General features: G+C 37.3%; 2 protein-coding genes across 2 annotated transcripts in view; one reads left to right on the top strand and one right to left on the bottom strand.

Annotated features, from left to right (window-relative positions):
- Positions 1-2,564: 2,564 nt before the first annotated feature.
- On the bottom strand, positions 2,565-8,141 carry LOC107599092 (prostaglandin G/H synthase 2-like). Its single transcript, XM_016290587.1, has 11 exons — positions 8,032-8,141; positions 7,781-7,897; positions 7,546-7,689; positions 7,220-7,363; positions 6,684-6,865; positions 6,511-6,594; positions 6,066-6,312; positions 5,590-5,876; positions 5,305-5,452; positions 5,045-5,159; positions 2,565-3,002 (listed from the first exon to the last, which is right to left on the bottom strand). The coding sequence occupies exons 1-11, from the start codon at positions 8,087-8,089 to the stop codon at positions 2,708-2,710; spliced, it is 1,821 nt and encodes a 606-aa protein (XP_016146073.1). The 5' UTR covers positions 8,090-8,141; the 3' UTR covers positions 2,565-2,707.
- A 1,238-nt stretch (positions 8,142-9,379) lies between these two features.
- The window catches only part of pla2g4ab (phospholipase A2, group IVAb (cytosolic, calcium-dependent)), a 12,427-nt gene continuing 721 nt past the window's right edge, over positions 9,380-21,085 (top strand). The window contains exons 1-17 of the mRNA XM_016290586.1: positions 9,380-9,466; positions 10,546-10,669; positions 11,416-11,497; positions 11,699-11,847; positions 12,393-12,506; positions 12,729-12,766; positions 12,863-13,007; positions 14,554-14,690; positions 14,783-15,005; positions 15,123-15,237; positions 16,604-16,741; positions 18,091-18,180; positions 18,657-18,722; positions 19,075-19,272; positions 19,367-19,551; positions 19,793-19,982; positions 20,141-20,298. Of these exons, the coding sequence (XP_016146072.1) occupies positions 10,643-10,669; positions 11,416-11,497; positions 11,699-11,847; positions 12,393-12,506; positions 12,729-12,766; positions 12,863-13,007; positions 14,554-14,690; positions 14,783-15,005; positions 15,123-15,237; positions 16,604-16,741; positions 18,091-18,180; positions 18,657-18,722; positions 19,075-19,272; positions 19,367-19,551; positions 19,793-19,982; positions 20,141-20,298 (2,055 nt within the window). The 5' untranslated portion in view covers positions 9,380-9,466; positions 10,546-10,642. The remainder of the gene's footprint in view (positions 9,467-10,545; positions 10,670-11,415; positions 11,498-11,698; positions 11,848-12,392; positions 12,507-12,728; positions 12,767-12,862; positions 13,008-14,553; positions 14,691-14,782; positions 15,006-15,122; positions 15,238-16,603; positions 16,742-18,090; positions 18,181-18,656; positions 18,723-19,074; positions 19,273-19,366; positions 19,552-19,792; positions 19,983-20,140; positions 20,299-21,085) is intronic.

Genomic DNA, 21,085 nt, shown 5'->3' with positions numbered 1-21,085 from the left:
ACTGAGGAGACAATCTGTGCTGAGGCAATGGAAACATGCGCTCCGCAATCTCCCCTTCTGCCCCACGGTGCCAATTTCATGCCAATTTATCACAGAGAAAAAGAGACTGTCTTTTAGTCCATCCACAGAAGTGAGCTAGTTGGAGCTCATACAGTAAAGCTTTGGAAAATCAGTGCCCCTGCAGGGTCATTGATGACCAGAAGCACAAATGCAATGTCCTAATCACTTGCGCAGTTACGGGCCTAATCAGACGCTTCTCATCAAAAGCTTTACTCATGGCCCTGATCTTTGCGATGCATCTCTTTATTTTGACTTGGTCAGTGGTTCAGTTTTATGAGACCTGACATCTACAGCTGTAGAAACGATGTGTAAAGGGCTGGAGGGGGGTACGTACTAAAGCAGCGAATTCTGTAAAGTAATGATTATATCTCCTAAAATGTTTTACTGTTTATGTCCATCATAAACATATAATAAACTAAGCTATACTGAGCCTCTAGTGTTCCTGAAAATCTGCAGAAATTATCATATTAGTATACAGGTTTCTCTCTCTTTCTACTGTTATTTTTATAAATAATATTATTAGAATTTTTTTTGTATCCTTCAACATTTTTGGTTAATTACATGAATTTATGTCTTCTTGTATTATCTGGTTGTTTTATGGATATATTTTAGAAAATAAGAACTTTAAATAGGCCTACTACTATAAAATGTATGTATCGATCTGATTATTATAAATTAATTTGTAAAATTAACAACAAAAAAATTGTAGATAAACAACATGCATCTGACCTGGGGCCTGTACCATGATGGTGGCTGAACAAACTCTGGGTTACAGGATTAGTTTTGAGTTGACAAAACCAAACCAGGCCAATTCGGCTTTGTTGGTACCATGAAGCTCATCATCAACTTTCTCTGTCAACTCAAGCTTGATCCTGAGGTAATGGAGCACGTGCACATGAAAGAGTGACATCAGTAATGAACAGCCAATCAGATGCCTTGAAACTGTGATTCACTTCTTGAGAGAAAGTCAGTGCTATTCACTACCAAAGATTAAAATATTGAACAATATGAAGAATTTAAACACATTTACAAGATGAAACGATCTATCCATGAAAGAGGAAAACTTAAAGAAAACATCTTGCCCTATAAGTGCAAGTAAAAGTTGTAAAGTCAGTTCATAGAGTTGATCATATTTATAGGTATAAAAACACTTCAAAATCTAAGCTCATATTAAAAAGAATAATCTCTAAATTCAGACAAATTTATCTTTAAAAATGTTTTACTATGTAGCGTCCTTTAATTTGGAGTAAGAGAAACTGGGGGAGTGGCTTTATTGCATGTGTCACTTTGCTTGAAGCTGATTGGTCAAATTTCGCTTTGAGATCTCTAAACCAGAACATAACCTGCCCCAGAGCAGGTTAGCTGTGGATTGTACTAAGGCAATGAATGCCGCTAAAAGCCAAGCCACTTTCATGGTACCTAAAACCCAGGATTGGTGCAAACTAATCTAAAACTTACCTGGCTAGCCAGCTAATCTGGCTTCATGGTACAGGCCCCTGCTGCGAACTGAGCTGTAATTTTTAATACTGACTTGCAAATCACTCAGTTCACTTTGAATTCTAACCATGTTGTAATACATTCAAGATATTTGCATTTTTCACTGCTTGAACAAGGCAGCACCCCCTCTAAATTTTGTTTCTACATGTTGGTTCCGACACATTGAAAGAGTGACATCAGTAATGAACAGCCAATCAGATGCCTTGAAACTGTGATTCACTTCTTGAGAGAAAGTCAGTGCTATTCACTACCAAAGATTAAAATATTGAACAATATGAAGAATTTAAACACATTTACAAGATGAAACGATCTATCCATGAAAGAGGAAAACTTAAAGAAAACATCTTGCCCTATAAGTGCAAGTAAAAGTTGTAAAGTCAGTTCATAGAGTTGATAATATTTATAGGTATAAAAACACTTCAAAATCTAAGCTGTGTGTGTGAAGACATCACTTCAAATCATACACCATTCTTTGTAGACTAACAATAATCTTATCTGTCATCATAAAGACTATATTTATTGGCTCGGAATTTGTTGTGTGAATAATTTTTATGTTCTTACAATTTATACCAAATAAAATAGGATAATGTATCTTGATGCAAAATGATGACAAATCTTGGGACATTAAGAATGCACACATAGAAAACAATGTAAAAATATTAGACTTATTGTGATTTATTATTTCAAAAAGTCATATTTCAAGTATAAAAATAAGAAAATATCAATACTTTTTTAGATTAAACATTTTGTTAGAAAGAAAACTTTTCTTTTGTTTAGTATTCTGAGATCTTGAGATGTTTCATTATGGAGATTGAGAGAAACAAAGGAAGAAACAAAGGCAGATGGTAAACAAACAACACAAGTTAAAAATAATTTTAACATGGCAAACAACTAGAAACGTGATTCAAGTAAAATCATAACACAATATGACAGAATAAGCTATTCAGCATTCAGGTCTAACGTAAACATTTTTTACAATACATACAATGTACATATTTAATAAATAGTTAAATATAAAGAATCAGATTTGTACAAAAACTATTCATTAAAAATACAAAAATATGAATTAAAAGATCATTTTCTCAGTATAATAAATTAAATAAATAACCTATAAATAAATAAATAATTACTTTCTTACAGAATACATTTATCAGAGTTCAGATGTTCGTTCTTTGAGTAAAACGGTTGGGTTGACTTTTTGATTCGAGTGGGAAGTACTTGCATTAATGGTGGTTGGTACTGAATCTTCTACATTAGGCACGTTGAAAGATGCCATAGGGCAGGGTCCTTTGACATTATTGCAAACCAATTTCTGCAGAGAGGCAGTGTTGACAATCTCAAAGCCCACTTTGCCACCAAAGGTACTTGGTTTCCAGTACTCAGGGGAACAGATGGGATTTCCCATAAGTCCTTTGAGGGAGTAGGGGGCACCCATTTCCACCATGGTCTCCCCAAAGATGGCGTTGGTCCTGGGCTTCTCAACCAGCAAGCCAGTATAAAGCTCCACAGCATCCACATGTCCGTACAACTCTTCAAGTTCAGCAGCCATCTCCTTTTCTCCTAAAACATAAAACAAGCTCAGTCAACTCAAATTGTTGTCTGAAATACCATATACCATCCATAATACCATCTATAAAAAACTTAATAAATATTGTAGAAAACATTCATGTTCAGACCTGATAAATGGAAATATATTAACCCTCACCTGTCATTTCTTCGAAGGATTTGTATGGCTTCATGTTAAAGCGTGTCCTGTAGGCATTGATAGATTGGTAGCGCATTACCCTGCTGTCTTCAATTGACTTCATGGCCACCTTTAACACAGCTGGTGCAACATTACGCCCTCCAGCCACCTGAAGTAAAAGACAAGATTTATAATTCACCAAACCCTCACCACGGGCGGTACCTTGCAACAGTATCTACAACATGTTAATTCAAAACAAGTTAAACTAAACTTATTTTTCTTATCTTAGAATGCCTGATAGCATACCCTTCCAGCCATCTGTTTGGTGAAGGACTCAACCAAGCTGTTGACGCCATAGTCTGTCAGTATAGATGTGTTGAAGAGAAACTGCTTATAACTGTAGACTTCATCCTGGACGTGAAATTCATCAGGCATAAGGGGATGCCAGTGGTAAAGAGTGTTGAACTCAGAAGAGATCCTGTTCTGGTACTGGAAACGCTCATTGAAGAGAAGTTCAGGATCAAACTTGAGCTTAAACTGGTATCCGCTGAGATGTTGCACATAATCTTCAATAACGATTTTGATCGTCTCACCTATAGAGTTAGATTATGCAAAGGTTAGAACCACGGGAGTTGTTGTAAGTGTATTTGTAGGTACAACTACAGGTATGAATACATCCATTAACACATTCTGCAAAATATCCAATTTACATATTCACCTCTTTCTGAATATACTTGTCTACCTGTAACCAATCTAAATTTCCTTTTCTATGGGACACTCACCAATAAGGATGAGCCGTGTGGTCTGAAACAGCCTCTCGTCATCCCAGTCAGGATGCTCCTTCTTTAGTATATCACACACTCGGTTGTGTTCACGCAGCCAGATGGTAGCATACATCATGAGTCCTGGAACCAGTCCAAAGGCCTCGTGACCCACGGCAAAGCGACGAGACTCAGGTACATGAGGAGGGTAGTGCATGTCTACTTGAACCTCACTGACTGTCGGAGGATAAACCTCACCATCCAGAACCTGGTTATGGCAATGAACATGAATTTAGTCAAATTTTCAGACAACCATGCTTGCAATATGAAAGAGGAAGATCAAGTGAAAAATAAGTAACAAGGCAGTAAAAATAGCAAAATTGTCTAAAAGGGAGGGAGTATGAGGTGACAGAGTACAGTAAACTGGAGGTTATTTGAGTTAATTTTGGGTGGAGACATTACTTACCTGATATCTCATCTTGCCGTCCTTGAAAAGTCTCAGCTTGTGTTGGCGTTCGAGGTCCTGTCCATATATGTGTCCCAAGTCAACCTAAAGATATCAGGCAAAGTCAGTCAGATACTAAAGTGAATGTGAAAGGTTGGTGCCACTTCAAAATGCCCTATCTTTAAGATACGCACCCCATGATTTAGGGCTTTTGTGAAAGCTGGACCTTTCTTCATGTCGGTTTTGAAGAACTGGTGTGTAAAATGTTGGGCAAAGAAAGCGAACATAAGACTGGTGTGTTGAGGGTCTGGGATGAACTTCCTCCTGAGAAGCAGTTTCTCAGCCAGAAGCTTCACGTCTGGCAGCTCTTTCTTACCTGGTAAAACAAAAGAAGAATTAATGAGAAAAAGACATCCACCATATACAGTATTTACATCACCAATTCTGAGTGTTAAACATCAATCCAAATCTGTCAAATCAGGAGTTAAAGCATTCTGTGCAATTTAAAAAAAAGAAATTTCTAGCCTCTCTGACTTTAATTGATGGAGATGAACCATAAGTCCTTTGAGGGAGTAGGGGGCACCCATTTCCACCATGGTCTCCCCAAAGATGGCGTTGGTCCTGGGCTTCTCAACCAGCAAGCCAGTATAAAGCTCCACAGCATCCACATGTCCGTACAACTCTTCAAGTTCAGCAGCCATCTCCTTTTCTCCTAAAACATAAAACAAGCTCAGTCAACTCAAATTGTTGTCTGAAATACCATATACCATCCATAATACCATCTATAAAAAACTTAATAAATATTGTAGAAAACATTCATGTTCAGACCTGATAAATGGAAATATATTAACCCTCACCTGTCATTTCTTCAAAGGATTTGTATGGCTTCATGTTAAAGCGTTTCCTGTAGGCATTGATAGATTGGTAGCGAATTTGCCTGCTGTCTTCAATTGACTTTATGGCCACCTTTAACACAGCTGGTGCAACATTACGCCCTCCAGCCACCTGAAGTAAAAGACAAGATTTATAATTCACCAAACCCTCACCACGGGCGGTACCTTGCAACAGTATCTACAACATGTTAATTCAAAACAAGTTAAACTAAACTTATTTTTCTTATCTTAGAATGCCTGATAGCATACCCTTCCAGCCATCTGTTTGGTGAAGGACTCAACCAAGCTGTTGACGCCATAGTCTGTCAGTATAGATGTGTTGAAGAGAAACTGCTTATAACTGTAGACTTCATCCTGGACGTGAAATTCATCAGGCATAAGGGGATGCCAGTGGTAAAGAGTGTTGAACTCAGAAGAGATCCTGTTCTGGTACTGGAAACGCTCATTGAAGAGAAGTTCAGGATCAAACTTGAGCTTAAACTGGTATCCGCTGAGATGTTGCACATAATCTTCAATAACGATTTTGATCGTCTCACCTATAGAGTTAGATTATGCAAAGGTTAGAACCACGGGAGTTGTTGTAAGTGTATTTGTAGGTACAACTACAGGTATGAATACATCCATTAACACATTCTGCAAAATATCCAATTTACATATTCACCTCTTTCTGAATATACTTGTCTACCTGTAACCAATCTAAATTTCCTTTTCTATGGGACACTCACCAATAAGGATGAGCCGTGTGGTCTGAAACAGCCTCTCGTCATCCCAGTCAGGATGCTCCTTCTTTAGTATATCACACACTCGGTTGTGTTCACGCAGCCAGATGGTAGCATACATCATGAGTCCTGGAACCAGTCCAAAGGCCTCGTGACCCACGGCAAAGCGACGAGACTCAGGTACATGAGGAGGGTAGTGCATGTCTACTTGAACCTCACTGACTGTCGGAGGATAAACCTCACCATCCAGAACCTGGTTATGGCAATGAACATGAATTTAGTCAAATTTTCAGACAACCATGCTTGCAATATGAAAGAGGAAGATCAAGTGAAAAATAAGTAACAAGGCAGTAAAAATAGCAAAATTGTCTAAAAGGGAGGGAGTATGAGGTGACAGAGTACAGTAAACTGGAGGTTATTTGAGTTAATTTTGGGTGGAGACATTACTTACCTGATATCTCATCTTGCCGTCCTTGAAAAGTCTCAGCTTGTGTTGGCGTTCGAGGTCCTGTCCATATATGTGTCCCAAGTCAACCTAAAGATATCAGGCAAAGTCAGTCAGATACTAAAGTGAATGTGAAAGGTTGGTGCCACTTCAAAATGCCCTATCTTTAAGATACGCACCCCATGATTTAGGGCTTTTGTGAAAGCTGGACCTTTCTTCATGTCGGTTTTGAAGAACTGGTGTGTAAAATGTTGGGCAAAGAAAGCGAACATAAGACTGGTGTGTTGAGGGTCTGGGATGAACTTCCTCCTGAGAAGCAGTTTCTCAGCCAGAAGCTTCACGTCTGGCAGCTCTTTCTTACCTGGTAAAACAAAAGAAGAATTAATGAGAAAAAGACATCCACCATATATAGTATTTACATCACCAATTCTGAGTGTTAAACATCAATCCAAATCTGTCAAATCAGGAGTTAAAGCATTCTGTGCAATTTAAAAAAAAGAAATTTCTAGCCTCTCTGACTTTAATTGATGGAGATTAATTTCTCAGCAATAGTGTTGTAATAACGTCTTATACTTTTTAAGCTTTTCTCATCCCCACACCCAAAGCATGCAGGCAGGCAGACAGGTTGAGTCCACAAGCTTCCTGTCTAGCAGTGATACTAGAATGTGAATGGTCAGAAATGTGAGAAAACAGGTCTGAGGACAAAGAGACTCACCTGCGACTCCCATTGGTGTTGGGCAATCGTGTGGGACAGGAGGCAGTGTGCGAGTGTAGTAGGAGAGATTAGAGTAGGCTTCCCAGCTTTTGTAACCATAGTCAGCATTGAATAAAGGTGGGCTATCAATCAGATGGGCACGCGCTGGTTTAGGAGGAAAAGAAACTTTTATAAGTTAGTTTTAATTTTGAATTACATGTATAATTTACATTATTGCTGTAAAGAAACGTTTAAGGTTACAATTTTAATTCAAAATGATTTCAAACGGTATGTTAGGCTTAAAAACAATATATCTGGAAAGAAAAGAAACTCTCATAACAACTTACATGTTAGCACATATCTCATTATGCCGTTTCTTAAAAAGGACAAGTTGTTGACAATATTCCACAAGCTTTTGAAGTGTGTGAGAATATAATGCACCGTGCTGGGAGAAGGCTTCAGAGAAACTTTCACCCATGTGAGAAACTCGGCTGTAAAAACGACACCCAAGTAAAAGGTTAGTTGGGTATTGACAGAGAACAGGAAGCTAATTCTACAGAAGTCTATGCAGTTTTCACTTACGTGTTGTGCAGTTTTGACCGTAATATCCAGTGCGTGTACAGTCACATTCATACGAGTCTGAGCCCAATGCCGTACAGACACCTCGATTCTGACATGGCTGAGAGCAACAGGGGTTGGCTGCATCACCAACAATATTGATTATTTTAGACGGCTAGACTTGCATCATTTTCATAATACTGAACTAATTCATAAAGAATCATTATAGATGTGAATACTAAATATATATATATATTAATGAAGAAATGACTTACCTCCTTGGCAAACCATGAACCCCAGGTGCAAAAGAATAAATAATACCAAACTATTCATTCCAGTGGCCGTATAGTAGTAGATGAATTGGGTCGTTCCTCGCCAGTTCAGATCAGAGAATGAATTACCTTCCGAGTGAGAGAGGTGCAGTTTTATGAGCAGCGGAGTGACGCAACATGCTTGACTCTCAATGCTTGAAATGGATGCCAGCATGACTCATCATTAGCACGTCTACAGCAGTGCAAGAGGATCAAACAATGGTATAATCGTTTGTTGGTATGGCGTAACGTTACCTACTGATTATCGGATTATCCGATGTCATAAACTAATATCCCGAAGGCTGTCGGGAGATACGATAATAGCCTCATAGTTTATTTATGTTTTGTCAATTTGTCATATTTTTGGTCACTTACCAATAGGAAGCAAAATAAAACTTTTTCTAAAAAACTGTAATAATAATAATAATAATTCATAATATTCGATACACCATCAGCTAAATGATCGGTCATTTCCCCGGATCAAACTGGAAATTGTATTTAAATTCATTTAAATTCGACTCAAATTCTGAAATAAATTAAAATAGTTTCTTTCCTTTTTTTTTTTTGTGGGGCGCCTATGTGGTGGTGTAATCTGGAGAAAGGGGGAAAGTCTCATTCAATGAAATTATAGGGGGAAAAAGGACAAAAGTTAAAATGATTACTTAATTATTAAAACACAAAACAATACTGTTTTAATGTTAATTAAGCGATACTATTTTAAACATTCAATCGATATTAAATAATCAACGTATTAGCTTTTTGTAGAAAATGTTTTATAAACATCTTTTAAAAAATGCATGAAACCAACATAAATGCATTACATTTAAATAAACGTGCATATGTGTTTTAAACTATCCTTTTTTTCTAAAAAAAAAAATAAATCTTTGATCTTTGATCACCTGTTGAAGTTCATTTCGCATGTAAAGGAACTGCCACCTGGTGGCAGAAATGATGACTCAACTGCGCAGATCCGCTAGCTAGAGAAACCTAGCTGCTTTCCTCATCTCTGCGGACTGTTACCTCGGGAAAACCTCACTCTTTCTTTATGATTGTTTTGCACGAAATTTCCAGAGAGTGTTTTCCCCCCTAAAGACATTTGCCTTTGTAACTTTTTCAGTCTGTAAAACAATGCTTTATTTTTATAGCCTATAACAAATTTACTCAACAATTAAGGAAAGTGAAATCCGTCAGCAATATGAAAAACAATGCACACACAGGACAAATGATACTGCTGGACGAAGATGAGACTTTATCATCATAGGAAGCTTGTCGTAGTACCTCCTCCTCTTCCTTTTCTTCTTCTTAAAAAAAAAGATAGTCTGATAGAAGCGCACTCTCTGCATAGAAGACGATCGATTTTCCCCCTAAAGATTTCTGGCTTGGCGTGCAGTCCAGCAGGGTAAGATGAAAGGTTCATTACTCAGTCTGTTAGTTGTTTACTGCAGGTACGCTGTCGCTCATTAAACATTAACGTCTTGTACAAATAGCGGTGCGAAGCTCGAGAAAATGGTCAGCTCTGTAAGTGTAGTCTACGGACAGTTCAAGGGCAATTACATGTTTGAAAAAGTTTCGATTCGTTTCAGAATATGCTGTTTAAATGTCAAAAGCACATTTCCGTTCATCTAAGTTTAAACTACAGAACTGCTGCAGTTTTGTGATGGATAGGCACTGTTGACAGATGACAGATCTGTCTCAGATCTTCAGTCTTGAAACGTTTTCTTAGCAAGATCATAAATAATGTAGATCTAGTTTGCGAGATCGGAGTTTGGCGTGTTGTAGTTTTAATAATTTTAATAAATAACGGATTTTTTCATTTAATAACACTTTTTATTAATAGTATCCTACGTCAATAAAAAAGACCAGTATGCAATATATATTGTGTTAATGTAAATAATGAGAGTTTCGATTTGTCTTCATGTGTCTTTGTCATGTCTACGTGCCCATGTCCATTCCGCAGTGAAGTGAACGTGCTCTGGCTCAGTGTAAAAATTACACGCTCCGACGAGCATCAAAAGCGTCTTTTGTCACCCAAGGTCCAGTCAGGTCAATGACTGATTTGCATGCTAATTGTGTTTTTGTGCCGTAGTTTTTATGGAAGGACTAGTTTAGCTAATCAGAGAACCTGACATTCTCCTTTACGCAATTTTAGCTTCCGCTGGATTGCACAATATTCACTCCATAATACATGCAATTATAATGCTGACTTCTAAGCACATATATGCTGACTGTCGTAGTCATTGCAGTTAACCAGTGTAGGCAGAGAGCCTCAGAATACTGCGCAGACTGTGGAAGTCAGTCAGACTTTCATCCTGCCACAGACACGGTCTCTGCTGACTCACTGCACACTTCTCGTTTTTAATATGCTTATTTTGACTCCTTTTCAGTCCATCTGTAAAGCCTACCCCTACTCCTTTCTCTTTCACATACACATACACAATCATGAAAAATTGTTTTTGAATTCTTTTTTTGTGCATTTAGATGTCCAGTGGTATATACACCTTCTCTGGGAGCAAAGTTCTTTGAGGAGTTCCTGGGATAACCGGACAGTTTTGTCTAATTTAGTGGTGAAGGCACCATGTCACTCACAGATCATCACATCTTTGTAAGTAAGAAAAAAATCTCAGATTTATGCATAAGAATAACCGTAAAAACCAGTGGAGTGTGGCTTTCAAGATGGTAAGCCAAAACATAAGGCAGTTTGTCAGCACAGATGTTTTTGGGAAACCACTATTTTGGTTTTCCAAGAAATTCTTGTATTTTTGTTAAGTTTACACCGAGAATGCTGATGTGCATCAGTGTGGATGTCATGATATGTCATTCATAGCCTTTTCTTGGACAGGTTCATTGTGCATACAAGGTAGATTGGCCATTGTTGGCTTATGAGTAAAAAACAAAATTATGTGGACTCATTATGTAGCCTTATATGTAAACAGAAACAGAGAAATCATATGCTACCAGCCGTACATCAAACTTTGTTTTATGAGGTCAAGCTCCAAATAAATTCTCTTAAATATCAAGTTTAAGAGAGATATTTTTATGCCTCTGGCTAACTGCCTTAAAGTGACAATGTATTGGTGTGAAAAAGACTTGTTAATCAGACCAGCCAACCACAGTGCACTTATGGGCTTCGCCACTTTTATCGGCACTTCCTAAATTTAGACAGATATAAAGATAGAGATGTATTCAAATTTAAAAAGGTATAAACTATATTTCTTAAAGTCAATCAATTATTTTTCTGTATTTACAATTATAATAATGATAATAAAGATTATTAGTAGTAGTACTAGTAGTAGGGGAACAACTAGCAGCAGTAATGGTGGTGAGCTGAGCGTTCTGTGTATTTTTTAGGTTGAACAGCAAATCTCACACAAACTCAAAGTGAAAGTGTTGCGGGCTGAAAATGTCACCAAGGGACCTCTTGGAGACTTATGTGAGTACTCATATTTTTTACTTTTTAAATATAAAGTTTAGGTACTTACAGAACAGGAATTGTACCTCACACAGCATAATGCATTGCCATCATCAGTTTTAAGCTACTAAGCTCAAAGGAATAAGACCTGATTTGGGCATTTCACAGAATAAATCATGATTACTTCTAACACACTAACTAAACACACTAACATGCTTGTAGTGGATACCCCCGACCCATATGTGGAGTTGTTCATCCCAACTTCCCCAGAGAGCAGAAAGAAAACACGACATATAGACAACAACATCAATCCAGAATGGAATGAGGCCTTTGAATTCATCCTCGACCCCAACCAAAACAATGTTCTTAAGGTAAAGAGAAACACATTTAATTTCTGTTCCAAATCTAAACTTAGTCAGCTCTTCTTCAATATCACTGTCATTATATTAGTGTAATTTGCTATTTACTACACAGCAGAGGAACAGAAAAGAATATAAAAGGTGTAAAATTTTGTAATTTCTGGCCCACTAGTTGCACCAGATGGAAACTCAAAATGATTGTTTCCAAATAGGTTTGCCCTTGTTTATCATTGTTGAAAACATTAACTGTAGCTTAAAACTCATGGTATGTCAAGTGGACACCCACAAAACAGACCAATGTCAAAGTACATCAACCTGAAAATGTATCTGCATATTTAATTGGGATAGGAGAATATTTTTTTAACAGTGAATAAATTACACACTTCCTGATTGCAGTACATTGACCATGGCATCATGTTGCTTTAATAAGGTCTTGGTATTTCCAACTGCGTGTAGTAATTTGAACCTTCCTTCAAATCTTTTACGTTGATCTTTTGGAACGCACTGTTCTTACTTAGTAGTGCGTCAATTATATGGTTTCTGTCTCTTGTTTCCAGTTGACATTAATGGATGCTAACTATGTTGTGGATGAAATGTTGGGTACGGCTTCATATGACATCTCTAAACTTAAAGTTGGACAAACAGTACTGGTGTCATTTCTTATAGGAAAAGTAAGTTTTATCTATTCAAGGAGCACTTTCTCTTTAAAAGCACATGATGCATGAGTTGCTGATGTTTGCAGTTTTTAAAAAGAAAACTGATCCTATCATATTTACTTTTTATAGTACAATAGCTTATATATAGATTATTATATTGTCAAAATGTAAGAACTTTCCTCTTCTGCTGATGTAATTATGTATGTAATAATAATGTCTGTTACTGTCGTTTCACAGATGACCAATGTGTACTTAGAGATTTCCTTGGAGGAGTGGTACGTATCACAATGAACAAAACTGGCTTCTGTGAGTTGTGTACAATAAGATATAACTTTTATATTTGAAGGACTCTTTTTTTACACTGTTCTCAGCTCAGCAATGGACCTGCGATTCAATCTGGATCTGTGCCCTAAAGAGAAGCTCTACAGACAACATCGGCACGATAGAGTCATGCTGGGCATCAAGAAATTGTTGCACATGGAGGAACCTTCCTCCCTCCCTTCCTCTGCTCATGAGGTACTACCCATTCATTGACTGCTTCCTCATGAAGGCTCATATTAGGAATCAGACTGATTCTGGTGCACTGTGATGATGTTCTTTGTTAATGCCATTGTTCTTGTGAGCAAGAGGGGTGCAGTTGCATGAGACACAGTACAGTACGTGTACAGTACAGTAATGCAGATGTCACCTTACTGTCATGAAGATAGAAACACCTAATGAAATACAGCAGAAAGCCAAGACATTCATGACACAATACAAAGAGAAAATGGACAGCTGAGTAGCGCTGCAGACACAGAATTCCCTCAAACAGCTCAGATTTCCACATAACTTTAGGAAAGTCACCATCTACCAGATAAGTTATTTGGCAACATCAAGCAGCTTTGGCAAAATATTTGAAATGTTTGACCATTCAAGCTCTTAATAAAATAAGCACTTTGAAGATTGACAGTGTTTTGTCTTTTGAATGGTCTCAGGCGCCCTTCATTATCAAGTTTCTGTTTCTAGTTCAGTCTGTGCTCAGCATGTGAAAATTGACAATTTCAATCTAAAGAGGAAGTGTTAGATAAGACCTGTGATAACTCATAGGGTTTATGTAATAAAGGATGATTTCATGACCAAAAAACAAAATAAATAAATGAACCATAGGCGGAAATGACAGAAGTTGAACTGCTTTTGTGCATTTAAATGGAATGAGTCACATAGTCAATACAGTTACATTGCTGTTAGAAATGTTAACATTATGGCTAAGAATCCAGAGCACAAACTCAAAGATGCTTCGTTGACATCTTGTTAGCATAAATATGATTTTCTGAAAGCTTCAGCTTCAGTCACTTTTGTGGTGTTAATAGTATGTAAACTGTACACATTTCTGTTTGATGTGTAATTATTTTTCAAAGCCAGTGTTACCTGGTACGTTTTCCTTGTTCTTAAAGACACAGTGTAACTCAATTAGTGGCCGATCTTTTCTTCTATGCTGTGATGTACATGACATGAAACAGATTATCAAAAAGAAAAATGTAGTGCGGGCTCTTGGTTCTGTCCCTCAGAGTTTGCAGCCAATTGTAAGAAAGGGGTGGGGTTTAAGTGGGCAAAATGATTGGAGATGTCCAGCATATGTCACCAGAGAGGAGTCTGTTGTTTCAGTGGAAAGGTCTAGTTTATGATTTATTTTAATTAAAAATGTTAAAAAGTGAAAAAAGTAAAAAACACGTCGGATAATCAGATCTATACCATGCATTTAGATCCAAGAGCATGCAGAAGTGGTCATTTAACATCACATTAAACATTTTGATTACTTTGGAATTAACTTTAGACAAGTTTTGTATTTTTAGTAACTATGCAATGATGTGAATGCAGCATAAATGACTGAATTCCAAGTTCAAGACAATTAATCCCAGTTTGTTTGAGGACACTCTTTGCAGTAAATTGTAAGGTCAATTTTTTTGACTGAATTTTGTTTTAAAGGTACCCTATTGTTAGTATTTTGGTAGCATTCTACTAATATACTACTATACTACTATATTCTACTAAGTTACTAATATTTGTGTTGTCTTTTGTGCAGGTTCCAGTGATTGCTGTTCTGGGATCAGGGGGAGGTTTCAGGGCGATGGTCGGGTTTTCAGGGGTTATGAAGGCTTTGTATGAGTCCGGAGTTCTGGACTGTGCCACGTATGTTGCAGGCCTCTCTGGATCCACCTGGTATGAGGACATTATCTAAGCTTTTTTTATCTTTGTATATTCATCTTTTCAGTTCCTACTCAAATGCTCATTTGCTGTTGTGTGTTTCACAGGTACATGTCCACTTTGTACTCCCACCCAGAGTTCCCCACTAAGGGCCCAGAGCAGATCAACCAGGAGCTGATGAATCGTGTGAGCAGTAACCCTCTCCGACTGCTCCTTCCCAAACACATCACTAACTACGTACATGCCCTGTGGAGCAAGAAGGCCACAGGGCAGCCTGTTACCTTTACAGATATCTTCGGGATGTTGATAGGTGAAACGCTCATTCCCTCTGTAAGTTTCTGATCTTTTGGAGAGAGTTTCATTTGTTCCTGCCTTTTACTTATTCAGAAATACACAATGCCGTATGGCAAAGCAAAGGCTCCATTTCTCTTTCTGCTTTTTCAACAGAGGATGGACACCAAGTTAAGTGAGTTGCAGGAAAAGATAAATGAAGCTCAGGCTCCTCTGCCCTTGTTCACCTGCCTGCATGTAAAACCGGATGTTTCTGAGCTTAAGTTTGCAGGTAAAAGGGCGCATATTTACATTTTCATCCTTATTTTAAACTGTTGGTCAATTAAAACATTAATGCAAAATTTTTAATTGCAAATCATATTGCAAAAATTTTAACATGTATTACAGAATGTCTTATTTAGTATCTGTGCATGCATATTTGTGTCAAAATGTCTATGATTGCAATGTCAAGAATAGCTGATTATTTTCTTATTGACTTCAAAAATCCATTTCCATTGTGGCAACTAATTGTGTAGGGTAATAAAATACCTTGGAAATATACAAAGACTATTATCAGCTACATTGTTGTCAGTGTGTTCACTGAATGAATGGAGGGGATGCCATTTATAGTAGTCTGACCTGTTGAACTGCCTGGTGAGAACCCAATTGCGTCAGCAGATTAGTGTAAGAATGTGAACAAGTATGTAAAAATCTTTTTTTAGTTCAAAGAATACTTGTCTTGTTCTTCTAAAGCCCTAAGAAAGCCCTGAAGTGCCACACGTTTTAGTCGTTTAAAGGTTTGTCTGTCAGTCTGTAATTAAATATAGGCCTCCTAATTCTGTTGTAATTGACTGAGCAGGTCATGCCTCGTGAGCTGTTGGCATCTCTTTCTGGTTTAAGAAGTAAAGAATGGAAAAGTGTACTAAAGACCTTAAGTAAATAAATTAATCTTACCTAAGAACAGAATTGCATCACATGTGAGCTGCATTTTAAAGCACATGGCTGTTTTAATAGAACATAAACTCATTTATAATAAGCATTTTTTCAGACATCACACCTCTCACAGGTATTTTGTTTTTGGTATAAACATGCATCAGTGCAGTTTGTATAACTGCGGCTAAATGAAAGCAACTATTCAGACACTGAGACACTCAAGGGAATCATCCTCACGTCACATCTCATTGAGAATAATCCTAGGAGACAGAATGACATCCGAACCACTCCTACCTCCACAATAGACTAAAACTGTGATAACTGTCAAAACCTCACTTTGATTAATAATTTTTGTCTGAAAAAGCATCAGTCAATTTTCTGCAGGCCCACTCACACAAAAGCTATTTTCGTTTAGTTGATTCATGCATCTGCCTTCGTCAGAAGTGACATGCATTATCAACATTCTCAGGAAGCTGAAATCTGAAACACTGCTTTCGCACATTGCCAGAAACGATTTGAAATATGCAATTTGTCATTATGTTTCTTGGAACCTAGTGTTGGTCTGATGTCCGAAATTATAATTCACCCGTATATAATTGGGCTTCCTCTTATTATTGTTATCGTTAGTGTTTATTTGTTGTCATGGGCATGTCTTGCAGTTTTCTGTTGGTTGTGGATACATTTCTATTGTCGTTGTGTTTTGATTGGCGTGTTTTAACTGACAGATTGGGTGGAGTTCAGTCCGTATGAGATCGGTATGGCTAAATATGGAACCTTCATGACCCCTGACATTTTTGGAAGCAAGTTCTTCAGGGGTAACGTGGTCAAGAAGCATGAAGAGAACCCTCTTCACTTCCTTATGGGTACAGAGTCTTTGTTTTTTCTGGATTTCTCTTAGTAGTATGCAGAGAATCATAAGAAAGTGAAATTGTCAGTGTTCTTATGGAAATAGTGACACCATATAGTTGGAATCTTCACAGAGTCAAAAATCACCTGATTTAAGGGTGTTGGTTCAGTCATTTGCAATATTCCCATCCTTACTGCATCATAAAACAAGAAAAGTTAGTGTTGCACACACTCAAAATTCAGGACAGTCATTGGGAGCATAAAGAAACATTCTTTGAAGGGTGTATCGCAAGATAAAGTTTCACTGCAGATTTACTGTTTATTTTTAAAACAGTGACGTGAAGATCTGCAAAGGTATTTGTTTTCTGCTGTTTTAACCTGACATCCTCTATAGAAACTTAGTTTTAACAAAAAGTCTAATTTTACAATTTTATAACCTTGGAGGATAAAGACAATGATTAAATAGATTTTAAAAACAATTTTATACTTTGGGAATTTTTTTTAGGACCATTAGGGCTTATTTATTTATTATTATTATGTTTTATTTTCATTATTATTATTATCATTAATTAATCGTCAAGTACAATTGTAAAACACAATGTTAAGTATACACCATGGTAGTATTTGAACTTAAAGGGTTAGTTCACCCAAAAATGAAAATTAGGCTGTGTTTTACTCACCCCCGAGGCATCCTAGGTGTATATGAGTTTCTTCTTTCAGACGAATCCAGTCGGAGTTATATTAAAAATGGTCTTTGATCTTTCAAGCGGTTTCATGGCACTCAGCGGGTGTTGCATGCTTCAGTCCAAAAGAAGTTAAATAAAAAGTGCCCTTCCATAAAAAAAGTGTCTCACACGGCTCCGGGTGTTGAACAAAGGCTTTCTGTAGCGAATCGATGAGTTTTGTAAGGGAAATATCCATATTCAAAACTTAATAATCACTTTAATCTAGCTTGCGCCAGCAGTTATAGATATTTTTCTTACAAAAACGCATCGATTCGCTACAGAATGCCTTTGTTCACCCCCCGGAGCCGTGTGAGACACTTTTTTTTAATGGAAGGGCGCTTTTTATTTCAGGTCTTTTGGACTGAAGCAATGCAACACCCGCTGAGTACAACGATAGAGCTTGAAAGATCAAAGACAATTTTTAATATAACTCCAACTGGATTCGTCTGAAAGAAGAAAGTCATATACACCTAGGATGCCTCGGGTGAGTAAAACGCAGCCTAATTTTCATTTTTGGGTGAACTAACCCATTAATTTTGGATTTAATTTATTTTCTTTTACTTTTGAGGTGAATAATGGTAAAATAATACATCATCATGTTTTAGTATATGGGATACAGTGTGTTTGTAAATGTTGCACAGGTGTGTGGGGCAGTGCCTTCTCTATCCTGATCAACAGAATTCTGGGATTCAATGATGTGAACAATGGCAGTACAATGGAGGAAGAACTAGGTACGATCACCAGCTTAATTACAGATCTAAGAACAGTTTCACATTGCCCTTCTACTCTTTCTAATGAAAACACATCTGTTTTCATCTGCATGCCACACAAATTTCCACAGATTTGTGTAGAATGTGAATGTCCTTCATTAAAAAAGTTATTTTCCCCTTGTGTGTTAAATGCATGTATACATATTAATAATATTCTTGTTGTATATGTTGCAGAATGATGGTGCCTTTAGTGTTTGAATGTGTGATGTAGGATGGCATGAAACTTTGTTGTTATCAGATAGCTACACCAATGTGTGGTTACTAATGAACTTCTGCTTAAATAAAGCAACAGTCGTGAAGCCCACATCACATGCAAACATCCTGGCACACACACTCATTCTGGGATGATCTGAGAGATTGTGATAATCTCAGGAAGACATCTGTTGGAGCTAGTTCGCGTTGTGGCTTTGATGCTCATTTGCACATTTCTTCTGCAGAACAGATCAAACCGGAACACATTGTAGGAGAGGACAGTCTAGATAATGATGAAGACCCACATAAAGGTGAGATTTTACAACATCTACACTACACAGTAAGTAGCTTAGTGCAAACATTTCAATGCCATGGACCCCCAACATGCCCTTGGAGGAACCTCTTTCCTACATTATAAAGGCAGGTATATATTTGCATGTATAAAGACCAAATTTATGCCAAGAAAAAATAAAAACATTTTAATTATGTGCAAAATATTATTTGGAAAATATTACAATAATAATGTCAAATGTATTTTAATTAAATACTTTTATTTATTTATTTCATTGTAAAAAAAAATTTTTTTGGATCCCACAGCACCCTATCAAAATATCAGTGCAAATCCTTAAATATAATGATTTTGGTTTTGTCTTACACCTGCAGAGGACGAGTATCAGGCGAGCTGGATGCAGCGTATGGTTAGCTCTCTCCTCAGCGACTCGGCTCTTTTTAAAACACGAGAAGGCAGAGCAGGAAAAGTACACAACTTCATGCTGGGCTTAAACCTCAACAATGATGTGCCACTTTCCCATTTCAATGAGACCGTCAGTCCCATGGGGGATGAAATTGATGCGGTCACAGGTATGAGTTCACGTTTGTTATGGTCATTTTTAAGTTTACTGAATTAATCTCAAGTGTTGCCTTATTGTTCTTTTCTAATTTTGGATGCTTCCAGACCCATTTGAGTTTGACCGTATCTACGAGCCGTTAGACGTAAAGAGCAAGAAGATTCACATGGTGGACAGTGGCTTGACCTTTAACCTGCCTTATCCTCTGATTCTAAGGCCTCAGAGAGGTGTTGACCTCATCATCTCCTTTGACTTTTCTGCCCGGCCGAGTGACTCTAGTCTTCCATTTAAGGTTAGTACATGGGCTATCAATTCAACATGTTAATTTAGTGTGATCAGTTATAATAAACAAAGAAAGATAAACGGAAAAAAACAAGTAATTATCTGTATATCAATTTAGTAGTATAAAGAACCTTGCCACAGTAAATATATGTGATTTAGTTTTATTGATTATTTAATCTGCATATGATGTAAAATCATCCACAGACAATATGCATGACATACAGGTTTTGTAAATGATTGTTGCTTTGTAGGAACTTCTGCTAGCTGAGAAATGGGCACGAATGAACAAACTTCCATTTCCCAAGATCGACCCAAAGGTGTTTGATCGGGAGGGGATGAAGGAGTGTTATGTATTTAAGCCCAAACAAGGAGAAAAGAACTGCCCTACTATCATCCATTTTGTCCTGGTCAATATCGAATTCAGGACATTCAAAGCCCCAGGTCAGTGTTCTTTGTGTTCGCGTCTGTGTTCTTAGGGAATCTTTTATGAAAAAGTCAACTTTGCATATAAAAATGTCATTAAAAGATCAGACATCTCAAATTAGTCAAGAAAACTAAGAAAAGAAAGAGATGTTTTAAAAGCTTGGTGTATTTTGAAGGTGTTCCACGTAAGACGGACAAAGAGAGAGAATTTGCAGACTTTGACATCTTTGATGACCCAGAGACGCCCTACTCAACCTTTAATTTTCAGTATTCCAATCAAGCCTTCACCCAGCTACAAGACCTTATGGAATTCAACACGCTTAATAACATAGAGGTCAGTTCAGCTCAGATACTGTACATGCTGATTTATACGTTTTCTATATTAAAGGTAAGGTAGGTGATTTCATAGAGACTAGCAATAGCAAGCTAGCTTTGCAAGCATAAGATCCCACCCTCCCTACAAATCACTCTCTAAAGCCATGCCTCCTCCAAAACACATGAACGCTCACAGACAGACCAGAGGCTAAGCAGCGACACGATGAGAAACACCGTTGGTGGAGGCTTGAATGCAACATTACAGTACAAAGTGCATAATATTATAATAATAACACCTTCCATTCTCGCTCGGTCTGCAATAGCGTAATGTAATACATATCATGTCTGCCCGAGCAGGGTGCACGGAGGTATGCAAATACATACATTAATGGGCAGGTAGGACAGTCTATCGTAGCCCTCAGCTTGGACCGAGGGATATGATTGGATGAAAATTTTTTGGTCCTATGCCTTCCACAGACGATATAAATGCATATAAATACATTTAGACCACTTAACTTAGTGATTGCTATTGGGATGTGAAAAGACTTTTAACCAGCAAAACAAAAAATGTTTTTGAACCAAACCACCTACCCTGCCTTTAATATTCAACTTAAATTAGATTGATAATACTACTTTGTTCTTGCAGTTTCAATGGGAAACAATATTTTAGAGAATAATGTTTGCAATGTATTACAGTTAGTTGTAGCATATATATATATATATATAGATGCGTCTCTCTAAATAAGAAAGTCTTGGAAAAGTTAATTTATTTCAGTAATTCAACTCAAATTGTGAAACTCGTGTAT

The sequence above is a fragment of the Sinocyclocheilus grahami genome, unplaced genomic scaffold (assembly GCF_001515645.1).
Source record: "Sinocyclocheilus grahami isolate Dianchi unplaced genomic scaffold, SAMN03320097.WGS_v1.1 scaffold260.1, whole genome shotgun sequence".
In the NCBI taxonomy this organism is placed as follows: domain Eukaryota; kingdom Metazoa; phylum Chordata; class Actinopteri; order Cypriniformes; family Cyprinidae; genus Sinocyclocheilus; species Sinocyclocheilus grahami.
Note: the sequence above shows the minus strand (reverse complement) of the source record. Positions and strands in the feature narration are given on the sequence as shown.

Bases quoted from the DNA above. Each gene is read 5' to 3' on its own strand.
- LOC107599092 (XM_016290587.1), bottom strand. From the start codon at position 8,089: ATGAATAGTTTGGTATTATTTATTCTTTTGCACCTGGGGTTCATGGTT. The intron at 6,595-6,683 runs GTGCGTATCTTA...TGATATCTTTAG, and splicing joins CAAAAGCCCTAAATCATGGG to GTTGACTTGGGACACATATA. The intron at 5,453-5,589 runs GTATGCTATCAG...CTTTTACTTCAG, and splicing joins CCAAACAGATGGCTGGAAGG to GTGGCTGGAGGGCGTAATGT.